Source organism: Juglans microcarpa x Juglans regia, chromosome 3S, assembly GCF_004785595.1.
Source record: "Juglans microcarpa x Juglans regia isolate MS1-56 chromosome 3S, Jm3101_v1.0, whole genome shotgun sequence".
Taxonomy (NCBI): domain Eukaryota; kingdom Viridiplantae; phylum Streptophyta; class Magnoliopsida; order Fagales; family Juglandaceae; genus Juglans; species Juglans microcarpa x Juglans regia.
In genome coordinates, this window is record NC_054599.1 from 2,163,023 (window position 1) to 2,184,385 (window position 21,363).

General features: G+C 37.4%; 1 protein-coding gene and 2 pseudogenes across 1 annotated transcript; 1 reads left to right on the forward strand and 2 right to left on the reverse strand.

The window, feature by feature from the left end:
* Positions 1-5,452: 5,452 nt before the first annotated feature.
* LOC121257094 lies at positions 5,453-13,629 on the reverse strand (annotated as a pseudogene).
* Positions 13,624-15,437, forward strand: LOC121257092 (annotated as a pseudogene).
* Positions 15,438-16,221: 784 nt separating this feature from the next.
* On the reverse strand, positions 16,222-19,960 carry LOC121257093 (putative RING-H2 finger protein ATL21A). Its single transcript, XM_041157972.1, has 2 exons — positions 19,192-19,960; positions 16,222-16,836 (listed from the first exon to the last, which is right to left on the reverse strand). Exons 1-2 carry the CDS (start codon positions 19,919-19,921, stop codon positions 16,400-16,402), a joined length of 1,167 nt encoding a protein of 388 aa, XP_041013906.1. The 5' UTR covers positions 19,922-19,960; the 3' UTR covers positions 16,222-16,399.
* Positions 19,961-21,363: the final 1,403 nt, after the last annotated feature.

A 21,363-nucleotide genomic window follows, 5' to 3' on the forward strand; every position in this document is an offset into this window, starting at 1 on the left:
CCAATTTGCCTTGGCCTAGATGTTGGTCTAAATAATGATCGAGACATTTTACTTTCTTTAACACAAGAATACAGGCTAAGCCAAAATAAATTTAAAAAATGGCCTAACCCATTTTTTAGCCCACATCCCAAACCCATCACACACACACACAAACACACCAAAAAAAAAAAGACAATTGTTTATCTTCTTCCTCACTATTTAGGTTACTGATCACTAGAGGTGCTAACCCACACCTCCTGGACAAGGGCCACCCTGGTCTTGCCCACTACCAACGCATGGGCAATGGGGGGAGATTTGGGTCCTCGAGGCCTGAACCTACCTCTTGTGGGTGGATACCCTCGTTCGAAAGCCTGAGGTGGATTGGCCTCCGCGGCCGTCCACCCACTCCACCCAATACCTCCCATCATCTAAAACCAATTGAAAAACAAAAAAGAAATCTGAATTTCGAAACCAAACTCTAGCACACAGAGAGAGAGAGAGAGAGAGAGAGAGAGAGATTTTAGAAAGTTCTCTAGTTTTATTAGGAAGAATAAAACTTAAGAAAAAACGATGTTTTATTAGATATTTTTTTAATATATAGATATATATAAACACACATATGGTGAGTTGCACTGGCCAGACGGGGTAAACCTCAGACGAGCTTGGGCTCAGCATTTATGCGGTGCATGTTATAGTGCACGTAGCACCATTTAGGGCTTTTGAAGCAATGTGCGTAGCAGCTGCAATGCCCACAGCATCCATGCTGGCACACAGTGTATGATGTTGCGCAGACAACAACCTTAATTTAGGTCATCAAGTAGCATTGCACTCTATGACAACGTTGTTCTAGTGCGAGCTGTGCAGCACCCATGGGCGACTTTGCACCAAGCTAGTGCGCGTTGTCCCCACTTCAAAGTACATGGGCCTCCATGTCGCTCTACATGTGGCCACAACCGCTACATGTGTAGCAATCCTCTAGCTGCATTAATGATGGTTGACAACCACTAGGTGGTAAACGCTACATCAACCACCTCTTTAGCAGTGGTGGGGATCAAAACTTGTTGCCTCTCTAGAAATGCAGGACACCCTCAAGTGGTTGACACATTATGGTGGTAGTTGCACCTCAGGCGCAACACCCACATTTGCGATACTGAGGTGCTTTGTTACATCCACTTGAATTAGGCGCAACGGCCACACGATGCTAAGGTAGTGCTACACCCCAATGGTTTTTCACGGTGCCATGGCAGAATGTCGTTGCCCTCATTTCTCAACTGGTGCTACCTTTTATGGCAACGCTTTAGCTTCCGGAGATGAAATGACAAGAAAATTCTTTTCCAACATATACAAAGCATCTAAAAAAATTGGCAAAAATTTACAAACCAATTTAAATCGTGAGCAACCGACTTAAGCTCTTATACCAATATTAGAAAATCTAGATCAAAGTGTACAGTATAAGAGTTTACCTTGAGCAGCAAATCTTGGATCCAATGTTGTTGTTCCATAAAATTTTCCATCATTACTATCTGTCCAAGTTCATCAGCTTCGATGTTGGAGTATGTCACATGATAAAGACTACACAATTCTCATATATATTCTATAGCCTAGCCTAAATAACGAAACTGGAGAGACGAATTTGAGAGATAACTATTTTTGTAAAGTCCATAACATGGAGAATAGGACTAATTATATAGCCACCTCCATTTAACCAATAGCTGGACATTTAAGCCCAGCTAGGGGTGGGCAGCGGGAACCCACCCCCTGTGGCGGGGCAGATCGCCCCGTCCACCAAATTGTTGCGGGCAAGTGGCCCTACCTGCATATGGCACCCACAGCGAGGGCGGGGGCAGGGGTGGGATGGGGTGCACCCGCCCTTGCCTTTTATTATTTTCTTAATATATATATATATATATTTATATATTAGAAATAAATAAAAAATATCCCCATACATCAAAACAACACCATTTTGTCATTGTGCAAAATGACATCGTTTTATGTACGAGGGTATTTTTAAACACCTTACATCAAACGGTGTCATTTTGCATTGTGCAAAACAGAGTCGTTTGATGAGGGGTGTTTAACCTAAGGGGAATCCCCCCAACACTTTTTCAGTTTTCCCGAATCGTCGATTTCGAGCCCCTTAGTGCCCTCACCCCCCTTCGGCCTTCTTCTCTCTCGATCTCTCTCCCTTTCCTTCTTCTCCTAAGCTTGAGCCTTGCTTTGTGAAGTCTCTGTCGCTTGTTGCCGTTGCCCATCGTGGTTCTCTCCGAAGGTAAGTTTCCAGATTGGGTTTTCCCAAAATCTTTTGCATTTTTTTTATGCAATGGAGGATGAGATTAAAATTTAAATGGAAGATGTGATTGTGAATTGTGTGTTGTGGAGGATAAATGTGCATGTGAATTATTTGAACTTTGATTAAAATTTTTAGGGTTTTCGTTTGGTATGCATAGAGACCATTTATATGCGAGTTGTGTGTCAATGTCATGAAACGTCCTATATTTCCTTAGGGCGGATAGATGGAGGTCCACCCCCGCACCCTATGCAACTGACAAGGTACCCCGCCCCCGCATGAACGGGGATGGATTGTGGGGAAAGAATCTCCATCCCCACCCATGCGGGGCAGGGGGCGGGTAGCTAGGGGTGGCAATATATGACACGACCTGTTAACCCAATACGAATACGACACAATAAAAGCGGGTTAGGGTTTAGCCTTAACGGGTTCGGGTCAAAACGGGTTGACCCGTTAAGACACGATTACTTAACGGGTCAACCCGTTATGACCCGTTAAGAAAATTAAATTTACCTTTATACCCTTAGACCTAAAGGGTAAGGAGGATGCTCCACTTCCTTCTTCAAGTTCTAAATTTGTTTAGATCTGTGTTTTTTATTTTTTTATTATATTTGAGATTATAACATTAATATATTTATATTGTATGTTTTGTTTATTATTTTTAGGATGTAATTTTAACAATGAATATTATTACAAATTGTGTGGATCATATTTGTTTGGATTGTAATTTTAGACCTGTAGTTAGTTTTTTATTTTTTATAGATATTATTTATATTTAAATATTTATATAAAATCAATTAAGTCAAACGGGTCATGTCGTGTCATATTGTGTCTATTCAACCCATTAAAGTAAACGGGTTGAAACGGAACGGGTCGTGTCGTGTCAATTTATTTCTTATTCATTAACGGGTCATAACGGGTCATGTCGTGTCAACCCATTACCTTACCGTATCGTGTTCGGGTTTGAAATTTTGACACGAAATCCTTAACGGGTCGTGTTCGTGTTGACCCGTTAAGTGTATTGTACATACCTTGACACGACACGAACACAATCCGTTAACACAATTTGACACCCCTACGGGTAGCACCCTTAAGCCTAGCTCTAAGTTGTCATTATGCCACTTTTATTGGTAAGGCATTACATCTGACATGAAAGGCCTATTTGGGAACACAATTGTTCTCATATATTCTCAAACTACTTTACTACGATTCAAATACTATTAACTATTATTCACAAATAAAAACGAGCACTAAGTCAGAAGTAACATGCCTTAGCAAGTAAAGGGTAGGGTTGCGGCCACTATGGGCGCTGCCTTTTATTACACCCACGGTTTTGTTACTCACAATTCACTGTATTGGACTTATACAGGTTTATGGCCTTAATTGTTGTAAGTACTATACTCTCTTTGATCTTAATATACATATGTACATATATATATATGTATTTCTTGCTTGCAGAAAGAAAAAAAACTATGATAAGGACCACATGATAATCACGTCAATTAAGGCGGAGATAGGGCTGCAACCCGACCAACCCAATCCATGTCTAGGCCCGATCCGACTCAAGACGAAAGCAATCCGATATGGGCCGACCCAACCCGAGATTGGAAGCAGGCAAACTGCGAATCGGCTCCAGAACAATGCAAAACCCAAATTAGAATCGAGTAGTAGCGGATGCCGATTTTGCGAACATTAATCACAGGCTTGGGAACCTCCTCATTAGCATCACCTTCTCCGATCTCCGCAGCCATGAGAAAATAGTAAAACACACAAGTATCACCGAAGATCCAATCTTAATACATAAAGAGGGGAAAACAAAAGGACAGGAAAGAAACCTAATGGATGTTTGAGCTTGAATGTTGTTTTGGCCATGGCGAAACCCGTGGTACGGTGACTCCCTGCGAAAACAAAACACCAAAACATTACAAATCATTTCTGAACCACCTACCACAAAATCCAAATAAAATGAAGAAAACAATATCGTTTGTATGGGACCATTTGGGTAGGAGTAGATCAAAATCCAAACAAATGAAGAAAGCGTCCTTTACGTGAATAATATATAATATATATTCAAGAAACAAGGATTTGGGTAGGAGTAGATCTGAATCCAAAAGAAAAGTCAACTAAAAGGTCATGGACAGGAGAAACAGAGATGCGAACCCGTCGATTGTGAATGGGTCTCCTTCTCTCTCACTCCCCTTCTCTGTTGGGCTTCCTCTAGGGTTTGTTTACCACAGAAGATAATAATTTTGATTTCACCTGTGACATTCTGAATTTTTTATAAAATGGGGAGGGATGGCTCAGTTTCAACGGGTTCAACCCGCAAGTTATTTCAACTCCCTTCTTTTTTTTTTTTCTTTTTTTTTTTTTTTGATAAGATCGGATTGGGTCTCACAGACGGATTGGGTTTTAGAGTTTCCTACACAGCCCTAGGCGGAGATACGAGAACATGCTAATTTCAACATGGAAGTTACTAGTAACAGTTTCTTCATCGTGATCTATTATACCATTATCGTCATGAATAGGAAGTCCTATATATATATATATATATATATATACACACACATACATGTGTGTATGCATGCATGTATGTATAAACAAAGCGTTTGCAAACACTCTTAATTTGTATTTTGTAGTATGATAAACTAATGCGAATCCCAAAGGTGTGAAAAATTATTAATTGAATTCAAGCATACCTATCTACCTATGTTTCAATGCATGCATGACATATTATAACTTGGAATGGAAGGTATAATTAGTGAAGAAAAAGTGCAAAATATGACTACTTGCTTATTACAGAGTAAATTTAAAATATTTAAAAGGAAATCATCCTCATGAAACTTCCTAGCTACTAGTTGTCTCGACTGGCGGCCTGTTCACTCTTCCACAATTCAAACGTACGTAAGTCAATAATGAATTCTGACCAATATTGGTCTCTCTAAATGGCGCCATGGAATACTGGTTTAATCCAATATAGATGCAAAATTCAAGAAGCTGGTAGACAATGACAAGTGTAATTTGAATAATAATACAATGCATGCTTCCTCAAATGGAAACTCAATTCATCATTTTTCGTTAGTACTAACACTCAAGCATTAATAGTAAATAGAATTCAGAGGCAAAAAGATGATGGGAATAAAGAAAGTTATCACGAACCAAGAAACTTTTATCTTGGGAAAGTACACTAGCTACCAACATACCAATTAATTTACATCTACGATTCTGTAGGCTGACTGACTTCACCTGATTGAGTTGATGACCAAGTTTGGTTTGAACTGTATCCAACATCCTCTATTTGTCTCTCCGAAGATGATGATAGGAAAGGTTTGTTAGGCATTTGTAAGCATTCAACTTCTCCTTCAAGCATTTCCACAACTTTGTCCATTGAAGGACGATCAGAAGGCTTCATCTGTATACACCATAGTGCGACCATGATCATTTTCTTACTTGTTTTTCCTCCACAATTGCATCCTCTATTTCAAGGTCTTTTCCATTGTGCAGTTGATCATAGACCCAAGTGGGGAAGTAAATTTGGCTTGAATGTTCTGCAGAGGCATTTGTGTTCCTTCTCCTAACTGTCATTTCCATTAATAACATTCCAAAACTATAAACATTGGCTTTGTCCGAGATGCCTCCAATGTTTTTGTAAAATAATTCAGGAGCTATGTATCCTAATGTCCCCCTTACATCAGTCAAAGAAACAATGCTATCATCTATCGAATACAGTTTTGCTAGGGCAAAATAAGAAACCGTGGGAGTAAAAGTCTCATCGAGAAGAATGTTATGAGGCTTGATGTCAAAAATGTAAAATTTGCATGTCACAACCTCGATGTAAATATTCAATTCCACGAGCAACTCCCAGAGCAATGTTATGCATTGTATCGTAGTTGAGGAGGATACTTTCTTCTTGTGAGAAAATATATTTATTGAGAGAACCTTTGGACATAAATTCATATACAAGAGCACGCTTCGATCCTTCAATCCAAAAACCAATGAGGTGCACTACATCAACATGGTGAATCCTTCCGATAGATGCAACTTCATTGATAAATTCTTGCCCGTTAGCTCTGGACTTACCTAACATTTTTATTGCTACAAATTGGCCACGTCAAAGTTTTCCTTTAAAGAGAGTGCCATAGTCGCCTTCACCTAATTTCTCTTTTAAACTTTTGGTCATATGCCTAATTTCTGAGTATGAATACCTTATCGGCATAAGGTTATTGTGACTTTGTAAAAATTCTTCGACATCTTCATACATTGACAAATGCCTCATTTGCCATTTATATATGAAGAACGCAATCACAAATGGAATCCCCAATATAATTGTTCCTCCGTGAAAAAAGCCTACAAAAAGTATTGACTATTAGAAACAAATATGTTGATGCAATGGGGTCAAATGTTTTTTTAAGTATACATTTCACAACACAATTAATTTCCTTGCTTGATCCTAGTAATTAAGCACAGTTTCTCATCTTTTTTCTTGTAGATGTAATTGATACTTTCTTCTTGTCCGTGCGTCTGCACGTTTAAACTATCTCACATGCTTTACAAACCAAATGAGAGATTTAGGTTCTTACCCGCGTATGTAGATGCCCAGGACCCTCAATAGTCCGATCGATGGATCTGCAGGAAATAGGAAAAGATAAATTAATTGAATTGCATAACACTTTCCCCTTTGGCCATACTTAAGAAAGAATTAAATAGAAACAATCGTATAGGCCTCTCTAAACTTTCAATGCCCTCTTGAACGTGCTTGAGCTAACCAGTAGCTTAGTGAATGAATTGCTTTTTTGAGACTTGTAAACAAGGTTTGAATCAGGTCACAAGAGAACTGATGTGAATATATGCCTTTGCAGAATACTGACCCATCTCATCACAGAAACAGGAGCAACGGAAAAGAAAATATTTTTATTCAAGAGAGCTTGCTAATTTTGTACGAAATTTGATTTTTACTTTTCATCCATTTTTCTCAGTATCGACTGAGGAACAAACAAAGCCCAAAATTTGAGATCAACCATTGCCCAAGTACACGGCTATGTCTCCACTTTGTGTTAACTGCTATAATCAAGTACAACTTATCGAATTCTTGTCATTGTGTAAGTCTACACCTTCCCTGCAAACAACATTTTGAGAGTGAAATCTCACCTTTATCATATACCTCAAATCGTTTCTCTCAAAATCTTAGTGCTGCAGTTACAAAGAAAAAAATAATATCAGTGCCTGGAAACCAGGAACTAAAACTCTAGCCGATTTAAATTATGGTTACAACTTGATATATTTTTCAATGTAAATGTCATTACTATTCATCTTGCCTACATAGCGAGACTATTTCACACTTCAATCCATGAAATTATTAATAATCCTGTAAAAAAATCAAAGTTAGACATAGATTCTTACTCAGGTGCCTTGGTGCTATTGTATGGGTAATATCTACAAAATAAAAGAAACAGATACGTTAATTAATTAATTGAAAAATGAATTGATCAATTACTTCAAATATCCATGGCCTAATATGAATAAAATTGGGTTCTACAAACTTGGGGTTTAACTAGCATTTTAATAGGAGTCAATAATTTGCCCGTTGAACCTGGCAAACGTGGTTCTCAGTTTGGTTATTTGCATGTTTTACTTTGTTATGATGGAAACAATGGTGGCAACGGTAAGAAAATTTTTATTCAAGGCTAACATACTAAGTTTTTTTTTTTCCCTTTTATTCTGAGACCCAAACAAAGCCTACAGAAGTTTGAGATCAACCAATGCAGCACAAGGTTATTCATTGACTTGTATCATGAATCATGATTGTTAAACACAATGGTTTTCTAAATTTTCAGATTGTATTAATGGTACTGTGGCAGTGTATATTTATATACTTTTACAAGAGGAATAACTCTATTACAAAAGATTCCAATAATAGCATAAAGGTAAAAATTCTATATTCTAGAGTATTCTAAAAAATTAAGGTATTTTGCTAATACACCCTCTCGAGTCCAATGGGGTGTCAACTACATTGAAACTCGTACGAAAAAGAATAAAATTATCTGAAACTAAAGGTTTAGTAAAGACATCAGCTAGTTGATCTTTTGTGCTGCAGTGGGAAACTTTGAGAGTATTTGCAGCAACCCGATCTGGAACAAAGTGGTAGTCTACTTCTATGTGCTTTGTCCGCGAGTGGTAGACTGGATTTGCTGTGAGAAAAGTTGCTACAATGTTGTCACTCCAAATAGTAAGTGGCTCTGACAAAAAAATACCAAGTTCACGAAGCAGTGTTTGTAGCAAGTAGATGCCAAGGATTTGTACCTAGCTTCAATACTAGATCTAGCAATTGTCTTTTGTTTCTTGGAGCTCAAGGAGATAAAGTGTTGTCCAAGAAAGATGCAAAATCCACCAATTGAGCTTCTATCGTCTGGACACCCTGCCTAGTCAGCATCGGTGTAGGCTTGAAGGTTGAGCTTAGAAGAGTTCTTAAGGATCAAACCAAAATTCAGAGTACCCTTTAGGTATCTAAGAATCCTTTTGACAGTAGTCCAATAAGGGAGTTTGGGGCAATGCATAAATTGATATACTTTGTTACAGAAAGGCAATGTCAGGATGTGTCAAGGACAGATATTGTAACCCTCCTACAACACTTCTGAAAAAAGTGCAATCATTAAATTGAGGTGAGTCATATTGAGACAGCTTAAGAGAAGCTACCATAGGCGATGTTATGGCCTTGGCTAAAAGCATATTGCTTCGAGCCAACAGATCTTTGATGTATTTACGATGTGACAAAAACAAGCCAGTATTAGTGTAATTAACCTCAAGATCAAAAAAGTAAGAGAATGTACCAAGATCTTTAATAGGAAAAACAGTAGCCAAATCCAAAATGAGAGAATCAATAGCACATGACTGTGAAGAGGTGATCACCATGTCATCAACATATATCAACAAGTAAATGGTCAGATCACCATGAATAAGGAAGGATATGCTTATCATGAATAAGGAAGGATCTGCTTTTGAAGCAGAAAAAACCATAGTCTAAAACCCAAGTACTAAGTTGGGCAAACCAGGCACGTGGAGCCTGCTTGAGACCATAGATTACCTTATTTAACTTACAGACATAGTTAGGGTAATCAAAATTGATAAACCCTTGAGGCCGCTGTATATAAACTGTGTCAGTCAAAATGCCATGTAAAAAAGCATTATGAATATCAATTTGGCGCAGAGGCCATGCTTTACTAATAGCTAGAGACAGGATCAAACGGATGGTGGTTGCTTTAACAACAGGACTAAACGTTTCATTTTAGTCCAAACCCGACTGTTGGTGGCAGCCCTTGGCTACCAACCGAGCCTTTCTTTAAGCAAAAGATCCATCAGAGTTAAGTTTAGTTCTATAAACCCATCGGCATCCAAGAATATAAAAAGTAGGGAGAGGGGGTTACCAACGTCCAAGTGTTATTTTGAATCAAATCATTCTATTCAAAGGACATAGCATCATACCAATCAGGAAATTTTGAGGCAGTTGAAAAACTGGAAGGTTCATCTGGAACGACCACCGTGGTGTTGAGACAAGTCCGGCATGGGTAATGAATCATGTCATTCGTGAGATTCCGAGGATGAGAGGAGTTGGTTTAACTCCGTGTGATGATAGGAGACCTGGGAGGAACAAGGGAGAAAGAAGAAAATTGATTTTGTAAGCGAAGAGTGGAATTCGAAGAGTTCGTGTGAGAGGAAGGAGAGCTTGAGGGATGAGTGTTAGCGGCAAAAGAAGATGAGAGTGAAGGATTAGGGATGCGAGGGGAATTAGGATTCGGAATATTGAAAGGGGATGGGCCGAGATGATGGGTTGGGACTGGACCAAGAATTGATTGTTGAAAGAGAGGAAAAGAGACGTGAGTTTGGGTCAGACTTGATGGAGTGGAACTGGGCTTTGGTTTGGAGAAGGGAAAGGAACCTTCATCAAAGGTTACATCTCTAGAGATGTAAAATCTATTTGTGTTGGGCCCAAGACATTTATAGCCTTTATAGGAAGTACTGTACCCTAAAAATATACATGAACGGAGCAAAAATTTAGTTTGTGTTTGTTATAGGGCCTTAAGTTGGGCTAGCACTCACACTCAAAGACTTTCAAGGAAGAGTAATTAGGATCTTTATTATACACCATAAAATGAGGTGATTTGTTTTTTACAGCTTTGGATGGAAGCATAGCTATTAAATAGACAAAAGTTTCAAAGGCTTCTACCCAATAAGTTGTGGGTAGAGACGAATGGGCTAGTAGAGCAAGCCCAGTTTCGACAATATGTCGATGTTTACGCTCTACTAACCCATTTTGTTGATGAGCATATGGGCAAGAAAGTCTGTGTGTAATGCCGAGTTGAGAGCATAAAGTAGCTATGGGCTTAAATTCAGCACCACCATCAGTTTGAAGAGTAATTAATTTACAATAAAAAAAGACACTCAATGAAAGGCAAAAAACGTGAAAAGATAGTCTGAACATCGGATTTCATTTTTAATGGGAAAAACCATGTATAACGAGTATAATGGTCTACAAAAGAAAAATAGTAGCAAAAACCATTGTTTGAAACAACTAGAGATGGACCCCAAAGATCTACACTAATGATTTGCAAAGGCCTAGTGTAAATGTATTGGCTCAGCCCATAAGCTAGCTGATGGCTTTTTGCAAGAGGATAGGCAGAGCACTTTCGAGACGATCTGCTTGGAGAAAGAGGCAACAATTGCGTGCACAATCTTGGAAACGAGTTGAAGAGAGGGATGACCGAGTCTTTGATGCCAAGTTGGAAGAGTAGTCCGTTCGCCGATGTTAAGAGAGGCAGAAACGGATTTTATTAAGGGAAATGCATACAACTCATTACAAGTTGGACCTGTGAGGAGGGTTGTCCCTGTCTGAGAATCCTTCACAGAGAAATGAGTTACATGAAACTCAAAAAAGCAAGAGTTATGGATGCAAAATTGTAAAACAAAGACTAGATTTTTTGAAATAGAATGAACGTGAAGAAGATTTTTCAGAGTAAAAGAAAAAGAGTTAGAAGTAAGGGAGCTATCACAAGTATGTTGGATGGGAAGGCATGATCCATCACCGACACGAATTGTATCTGCACCAGAGTATGGTTCATTGTGAAGATTGAGGTTAGTAAGATCATGGGTAATATGGTGAGTGGCTCCTGAATCTGGGTACCAAGTGGGGTCTGAAAAGGATGTGGAAAAGGCATGGTTTGCGGCACGGTTGGTAGAGAAAGAGGTAGAGGATCTATTTGATATGAGGGGTCGAATATGTATCTGCACTAAAGGGCAATATGCCCTTGTTTGTTTCAAACTTGGCAGTTGGGTCTTTGGCCACCATGTGTTTGAGAAAAGTTTCCTGAGGAGTTATATGAAGTGCGACCACCACGGTTGTTTTGAAATTTGCCACCACGTCCTTTGCCTTATCTGCCACCACGAAAATAACCTCTTCCTCTTTGATCTCGGCTACTGTAATTAACAGAAGACTCAATGGAAGGTTTAGTAATATTAGCAACATGAGAAAGTCTACTCTCTTGAATCAGCAGTAATTGATAAAGCTCATGTAATGTGAGAAGGTCAAATCTTCTAGTGACTGTAGTCACAAAAGCTTCATAGGTTGGTCCAAGACCCGTGAGAAGATAGGTGACAAAGTCCTTGTCTGGAAGAGGATTACCTGTTGCTGCCAGTGTGTCAACTAGGTTTCTAGCCTTTCCAAAATATTCTGTAATGGAAAGATCACCACGGGAAAGATTTGCAAGCTGAAATTTAACTTGGAATTCTTTGGCTTGTGAATGAGATGCAAACATTGATTTGAAGGAGAGCCATAGACCTCATGTTGTGCTTGATGAAAGCACTTGTCCAAGAACAGAATCTGAGAGGGAGGAGAACAAAACACTGAGCACCAGTTGATCTGTTCGCCTCCAGGCAAGGTAATTTGGGTTTGCTTTTGGCTAACTACTGCCATCAACAGATAAAAATTGCTCAAGACAAGAAATGGTTCCATCAATGTATCCATAAAGGTCTTGACCTCGAAGATATGCAGAGAGTTGAACTTGCCAAAGCAAATAATTTTCTGTACTAAGTTTTGTGGTAACTACATGTGAAAAGGAAGAAGGTATGGAAGAGTGAGGCTGGGGAAGAGAGAAAGGTGTGGGCGGAGCCATGGATCACAAGACAACTAGTCGAGCTTCTCTGATATCATGTTATACATACTGGTTTTCTGAATTTTCAGATTGTATTAATGGTACTGTGGTAGTGTATATTTATACACTTTTATAAGAGGAATAATTCTGTTACAAAATATTCCAATAATAACATAAAGGTAAAAATTCTATATTCTAGAGTATTCTAAAAAACTAAGGTATTGTGCTAATAATGATCATCAGACAAGGCACATTCATCCGTTTCTATCTATTACACTCTGACATTATCTCATATACCCTTCAAACAATATTTTGAGATAGAATTCTCACCGCTGATTATTCCCTCTAGTCTTGCAAGGAATCCGAATCCCGGTGCTGCTTTGACAAAGAAAATAATAGTATCAAAATTTGGAAACCAAGAACTAAATCAAGTCATTACTAAGCATTGACATCCTGAGAAAGATCAAATTATATATTGAAATCCTTACGCACCATTTAATGGTAAGATAAATATTCAAAGTGTAATGTCTCTGCTCTCGCATTGATCTTTACGCACCTTTATCACTTTGGCAACTTGCATTGTTCGCGTCATCGAGGTAGCAGTAGTCGTAACGCCTAGTACCACAGCTTCCACAATGAAATATGTGCCATGAAAGCTTAAAACCATACCTCAATACATTGTGGACGTATGTGCAGGAAATATTTTTTATTCGGTACTGGGGTTGCCACGATGCAAGAGACATTTGGTCTACTTGGCACAAACCTTTCAAATAGTCTACCTTAGGTAACTCAAACTCAAACGACATGTATCTCTTGGGATCGGATAAAAAGGAGTTAGCAGAATACACTCCATTCTTAAAGCAAGTAGAAATGTCCATATAATAATGAGGAGATCTTGAAGAATTTACTGCTTTTCACAGCTCGCGAAAAGGACAATATCTGATAAAAATAGTGGTTGGTCGGTCTCCCCCTCATGAGTTGATTTATAACTGAAGTGTTTAGAATATGTGACATATGGAAGATTGCTTGAACTGAAATTAGCGTAGTCTAGAAAATAACGAGGGATGGAGAAATAACGATCCTCTTGATCAATTCCCGAGTCTAAAAGTGGAATCGTGTAGTCACTATAATTGATTTCCTGTACGTAGTATTTTCCAACAAATAAGTATAGCACTCATGTTTGGTTGTTCTCACAGGACAGGCCATACCTTGGATCACCGCAGAGATTTGCCCATGTTATCCTGTACAAAAATGTATAATACCCTTGAAGACATTCCAGATGTTATAGTGGGCGGTCGTGGCGATATTCTTCACATGAAGTGGGACAGTCCAGATCAGTGCAGACACTGTGAAGAGGAAGGCAATAATTGTGGATTGACAAATAACAATAGCACTCAATCACAACTTCAGTGCTTCCCCAGACCAATTACTGAAAACAGCAAAGGTATTATTATCTCCAATCCATGTTGCACCATTTGAGACTCAAAAAAATGAGAGTCTTTTTTGTTCTATGATAAGTACCATAACGAGAAGCTAATAATTAATGTTCTAATCTTTTTACAGGACCACCGACTAAAGTTGGGGCTACAGGTAATAAGTTGTTCGTTGGCCGTTTGTACTTTCATGGTTGGGGTTACAGGTAATTAGTTGTTCGCTGGCCGTTTGTGTTAAGTTCTTGACCCAAGATTGTTTACGGCCCTTGCAGTTGCAGGTGCCATCTTTGCGTCATTTCTTTTGCTCGGAGCAATATTTGCACTCCACCGTGCCTACAGCAATGACAAAGTAGAGAAAGAATACCGAATGAGGATTACAGAAATTGCAAGCCCACAAGATATTCGTACGCTGATATTAAAAGAATTACAAACCAATTTAATGAGAAGTTATGCCAAGGAGTCTTTGGAACAGTATTCAAAGGAAAGCTTTCCAATGAAATCTATGTTGCGGTGAAGATCTTGAATACTACTTCCAATGGAAATGGGGAAGAATTCATAAATGAAGTGGGAACAATGGGTACAATCCACCATGTTAATGTGGTGCGCTTGGTTGGCTTCTGTGCCGATGGATTTAGACGAGCTCTAGTTTATGAATTCTTGTCAAATGATTCTCTAGATAAGCTTTTATCTTCAGCAGACAACAAGAGCCGTTTCCTTTGTTGGGATAAGCTGCAAGATATTGCTATTGGCATTGCGAAAGGTATTGAATATCTTCAACAAGGATGTGACCAACGAATCCTTCATTTTGATATCAAACCGCAAAATATTCTGCTAGATCATAACTTCAATCCAAAAATTTCTGACTTTGGTCTTGCTAAGTTGTGTTCTAAGGATCAGAGTGCAGTGTCCATGACCACAGCTAGAGGGACCATAGGTTACATTGCACCTGAAGTGTTCTCTAAGAACTTTGGGAATGTGTCTTATAAAGCAGATGTTTACAGTTTCGGAATGCTAGCTGCTGCTTGAAATAGTCGGAGGGAGGAACAATGTTGACTTTACATTGGAAAAGACTGGTCAAATTTATTTTCCAGAATGGACCTATAATCTCTTAGAGCAAAAAGAAGAGTTAAGAGTTTTTATTGAGGAAGATGATATGGAAGCTCAAATTGCAAAGAAACTTGCTGTTGTGGGACTGTGTTGCATCCAATGGCACCCAATAGAATCATAGATCGCCCTTCCATGAAATTTGTTGTTCAAATGTTGGAAAGAGAAGGAAGTAAATTAACAATGCCTCCTAATCCCTTTGGTCCTACAAGTCTTGCAAGGGCCAACGTCGCAACTGTGCCTGTAAGAGGTCTAGATCAAGAATTAGAAATCATCCCAGAATCAGAATTATAAGCATGCATGCATTATTTGGGAGTATACTATACAGGATGATGATATATATGGGTGCCAATCATGTTGTACTCAGAAGACGATTAGCACTATTAATTACTAAATGTTGCAGCCAATGCAGATGCCTCTGCTTACAGCTTGTATACTGAGTATAGACAATATCCTATTGATTGGTGTCGGTCCAGGTGTAGTTTTTTCTTCAATCAACTTGCAAATGGGGACAACAAGAAATTATTTATCGTGTGGGACTTCTCTACTCTCAAGTACATCCATTCATATATATATGGACATAGGCCTAGATCAGACAATCCCATATCCCTCCCTTTCTACCTTTTCTTTTCTCTTCTTTTTTAATTTCTTAGAATGTCAATAAAATGAGAAAATTGTAAAACATGAGATTTTTGCCTTCAAAACCAATATCATTGTTAAAAATAAGACGTACGAATTCTTTCGATATATGTCTTTCAATTTTGTGATTTAAAAGGAAAAAAAAAACAGCAAGCAATGCTGTCGGCCTAATCCTTTTTTCATCATATTTTCGTGGCAAACCATATATGCACCTAATCTTCGCAGAAAGCTGAATGCATGATGTACGTACGTAGACCGATGCAATTAATTAGTTGCAGACTAGTTTGAAAGCTCACTGACTTTGAAAAGAAAGCTTTTTGCAACTGATTACGTGCACGGAATTATAAATCTCACCATCGACGACCCCTCTAGAATAAGCCAGCTCAGTTTCTATTCAACAAGGAAAAGATGAAGAAATGTAGAAAAAGAACAGTCACTTTGTGCGTACTCTTTGTGTATATTATTAATGTGATTGATTGCATGACTTTTTTTTAATATAAAATAATTATTTTAATCAATTACATCATTTAGAGTCTACAAAAATATGCAAAAGTGCCTCTAGCGGAACTGAAAAAAAGAAAGAAAGAAGAAAGGAACATGCAGCTAATAAAAGTACTCCTCCCATGATTACTTACGTCGATGGTCCTGCCAATCTTGTCTTTTTGGTCTCGCATGCACGGAATTCATGTCCAGTACCTTACGCACAAATATACATGATCATTAATATAATCACCCACCAATGAAAATTATGTATCATGCTCACGTAATTAATTGGATATCAACATGGTCCCCAAGTATGAAAGGAATATTTAGCTGTATCATGAAACATCCACCGATATTAATGCAGGTAATGGTTGAGGAGGAGAGTTTCGACAAATGGGGCATGTAGCATTCAACTTAAGCCATTCATCAATACATGCAGCATGGAAGCAATGTTGGCATTTGGGTATGGGCTTTAGTGTCTCCTTGGGCCGGTACTCGGATAAGCATATCGGACACGTGTGGTCATCGGGCTTTGGCAGGCGCCGGCTATCGCCGAGGACTATTTTTGGGTAGGATTCAATCGTTGGCCCATCGAGGCCTAGAACCAATGTGGGTTGTGGAGCAACTGAGGGGTTCGATTCTGGGATTGGGTCGCGTCTCCTAACAAATGACTTGACCCTGCCACAAAGGAAACTTAGTAGCCCTAAGAAGCACAAGCTTGCTGGTACTCCTACACCTATAGTAATCGCATAGCGTGCCCCCCTTGGAAGTCCTGAGAATAATTAAGCAAATTCATCATCATCATCATCATCATCATCATGTCTTTAGGATATTTATTATTTCACAAATTAAACTGTTTTAGATCAGATAAAAAAATTGATGTACAAACAATTTAAACATTGTTTGGATGCTAAGACCATCTCATATAACATGTGAATAATAATGAAATAGTTTATAAATAGTAGTAAAATAGTCTGAGAGCATCTGAGAACAATTATGTTCCGGCCAAACAAACCTTTAAACTCGTTAAAACCGTTGTGAGCACTGTGTCTCAACTTTCTAAGACGCAATGCTTAACACTGTCAGTAGATCTTCATTGTCTATCTTAAGAGTACTTCCGTTAACAAGTACTTAGTGAGTAAACATACCATTTTTTTACACAATATGCAAGTTTGTAAATAGATTTTCCGTTTCCCTAGTGAATCCCAACCTGATACCTCTAGCTAAATTCATTGCTTAATATATCTAAATGAATCGGGTTTGTGAAATCACTGCTTGTTCTAAAAATTTAAACTGGTGAGAAGAGGTAGATTCTATTATTTGTTTAATATCATAACACTTTCATTCACGTGTGGGTCAGACTCCCCCTCAATGAGTAAGCTTAACTCGTGAAAAATTTAATTAAATGTGATAGAATATAGAGTCAATATTCGAATTTAGGACATCTACTCTAATATCATGTAAAAATACCACTTATTCAAAAAAATTACTAATGAAAATAGATAAATTTTATTATTTATTTTATATTTTAAAAGTTGAAGAAAATTAACAGACATTGTAATGCAGCTGTCCAAACCAAAATCAGGTTTGAAGGTGAAGGCTGAATCATCCTGCCTCAGCATTAATGGGAATTCATGTACCTGTAAAGCCCATTGCTAATTGATTGATACAAAAACCTACTAATTATTTCCAAACTAGTTTGAGTGGGCTTGGCTTGATTAAAAAAGAACTCATAGAATTACAATTTTCATGTGGGACTGATCTACCATAAGGGTATAAGCTTGCATGGACCCTAAGTGGCCAGTCATGTGTTTTGTGACTTGGTCTTGATGCAGCTTATATTAATTAGTATTTCACTTGGCCAATAGCAGGAGACCAAGTCATGTTGGTTGATCACTATAAAATATAGGCTGCTACTTATCTATATATATATATATATATATATATATATATATAATACAATCATTATTACCGACTAACGATCGAGATCATCAGTAGTGAATCGATAAGGAACAACGACTATTGTTAATAATTAGGACATTATCTGGTTTTTTTACTAAATTATTGATGGGAAGTAATTTGATTATAATTATAAAAAGATGATCATGATTAGTATGGATATAAAAATAATTATATATTTGTAATAAAAAATGATTCCATATATATTAATATTTTGTAGTCAACCACCATATATACTGAAAGCTATGGTTGCAGTGTGAAAAGAGTGCTGAGGGCATCTCAAATGATCAAGGGTGGAGCAATTCAAAATATCTCTTATTACTTCAAGACTTTGGAGTGTGATCAGTTATAATAATTAATTCGTCGACACTTATCTTGAAGGCCCTTTCTAATCACAATTAAGCTTAATTTATAATAAAACAAAATTATTGATCATATGATAATATTAAAATTAATACAAAAAACTTTAGCTCAAAGTCCATGATCATTAATATAGATAAGTCTAATTAATTGCCATCAAACACCAATATTATCTGATGATCACTCTTTCTTCATGACTTGATCATCTTCTTTTAAAGCTAGCTAATGGATAAGTACGTAGTTATTAAAGTATTAAAAACTAATTTTGAAGAAGAAGTACGGCTAATTAATTAAATAAAATGATCAATCACTACAAGAAATCAGGCATTTTCCAGTAATTTTAAGATCAACACAAAAAAAATCGCCGCAAATAATCCTTATTTGCGGTGATTTCCAAGTCGCCGCTTAATTCCAAGGCGAAGTTGATTAAAACAATTAAGCTGAATATATCAAAGTCGTATCTTCTCTAAGGGGGAAATAATTAGGTAATTAATTAATGAAGTTGGTTGCATCACTAGGGAATGAAGTTGGCCAGCCAGGAAGAAATTCCTCCTATACAGGATATTGATAAGTAATACCTTATGATCAAATCACCTCACCATATTATATATTTTTGTTGCCTGCTAGCTAGTTTATCATGGCCTATTTGTAAAAATCTATATAATATAGTTATCCAGGTGAATTTTTGGAGCAGAATTAAATGTTCAGCAGTTCGCATATCTATCTTTTCTACTCTAAATTACTCTTTGTATTTCTAATAATAGGCAAGATCATGATCTAGAGATCATATCAAATTATAGAAACTTACGGCCACTTTGAGGAATGTGTGAACACACAATGTTATGGCTGGAGTTGCTCTTAAATCCACACTGCCCACCTTGTGACTCACACTTTCCACATCCAGGTTCATCCCATGTCAGCCTCAGATCATCACTCAGGTCCGATGACAATATCTGCTCGTCAAATGGGGACTGAACTGGAACCGACACAGTTTTGATTAACTTGCACGTTGTTGATAAGATTTCAATAACTCTTGCAGAGGAGGTAGCAAAGACTGCGTAGTTAGAATCACTGAGACAAACAATCGGAGTTAATTGACTAACTCCCAAATCAAAACTCTCTGAGCAATTAAAGAACGTAAAATTTTGATAATTTACGCCCTTGAAAGGAGAACCAGCAGAGAGATTATGGAAAAGAATTACTTTAGGGAGACAACTCTTTGGATCGTTTAGCCATATTTCCTGTTTGAGATAGTCTATCCCTTGAACCATGAATTCTCCGGAATAAGGGCCAGGCAACTTGACAAGTGTTTGGCCTGCTTCGTTGCAAAACAAATCAAAACCTGGATAGCCACATGATTCCGGCTGCCGGCTTTTTATTCGAAACGGGAAGTGAATCTTCGGCTCGTTGCGGCGGCAAACGGAGTTTAAGCATAACTCGTTGCTTGTTGCTAGGTATGGCATGGAGAAAAAGAAGAGGAGGAAGAAGAAGAAGAAGGAGGTGGTGGTGGTGGTGGTGACAACTTTGAGAATATGCATTATTTGGTGGAAGGTATTGGTGTTTGATGGGTCATTAAGAAGTATTGCTCATGCACTAATTAACTAGTAGCTAACAATATATATTAATACAATTGTTATAATACTTTTTTAATATTCTAAAGTACTCTTGGACCTCAAATTTTTAATATATGAACCCATAAGAGTGAGTATAATTTGTAAATCAAAGTCAAACCAAAAACAAAAAACAAAAGGCTATATTGGGGGGGTTTCCATTAATTGAGGTCAGGTTAGGTCATGCGCATTCAAACTGATCAAGAAGCTGAAATTAAGTGCATGCGTATTATTATTGTCTTTGAAGAATTTAACTCTTTATCACTTCTGAAAATACCGATACACTACTCCATCGATAAAGTTTACCAATTCTGTCTTTTTTTTTTTTTTAAAAAAAAAATTGTGTTTGTTCATATTTTAATATTGTATTTTGTTAATATTTATAAATGCTTTAGACTGTCTGTACCCAATTTAGTTGGTACTGTCTATTGGTGGCCCTAGCATCACCCAAAATCCCAAGAACTGAAAATTAGAAATATTTAAAATAGAGCAATGGGGACAAGTACTGTTTCGAATCTCGTACCGTACCATCCGATACGGTCGATATTTTTCGTATTGGCCGTTTGGTCAGTACAGGTACCATATCTGTTTCATACCGGCCTAAATACAGGCCGTACTGGCCTAAATTTCGGTCTATACCGGCCGATATTTCGGCCTTTGTTTTTTTTTTTTTCAAACTACAAGCTTATTTTTTAACTCTCAATTCAGACTAGACTATTTATAATTTATATATATAATTTATTCATATATCGACTATCCCGAAACGGTACATGAAACGGTACCAGTATCGAAATATTTCGTTCCAGTGCCTTGACAGATACGGCGTCTGGTACGGTATTCAAAATATTGGGGACAAGTCCCAAATGAAGCCTATGCAAGTCTTTTGTAAAAAAGTAGACTCCATAAAAAGAATTTGAGTTTTTCACACTTTTTTATAGAGCTTTGCTGCTCATGATTATCTCACACACAACACTTATTTTTATTTTTATTTTTTGTTATATTCCTGTACTTTGAATTCTTTTACTCATCATCTCTACTCTATATACTTGCTAAGAGAAAAAATAAAAATAAAAAATAAAAATTTATATGTGATATATGGTATAAGGATAATGAGTAAAATTCTTCTTTTTCATAATGAGATCTACCTTTTTATAAAAAGTTTGTATGAGTTTTGTATATGTGGGAGCTTTTATATATCAAAATCATTTAACAAAACAATAAAATATAAATATATAAATAAAAAATTAAAGTAAAACCAAATATCCAAAAAAATAAAGTAAAAAAATTAAAAGTTAAAACCCAAAACACAAAATAATATAAACAAAATTACCATTATAAAGGCATCTGGCCCGGCCTAGTAACTAAGTTCG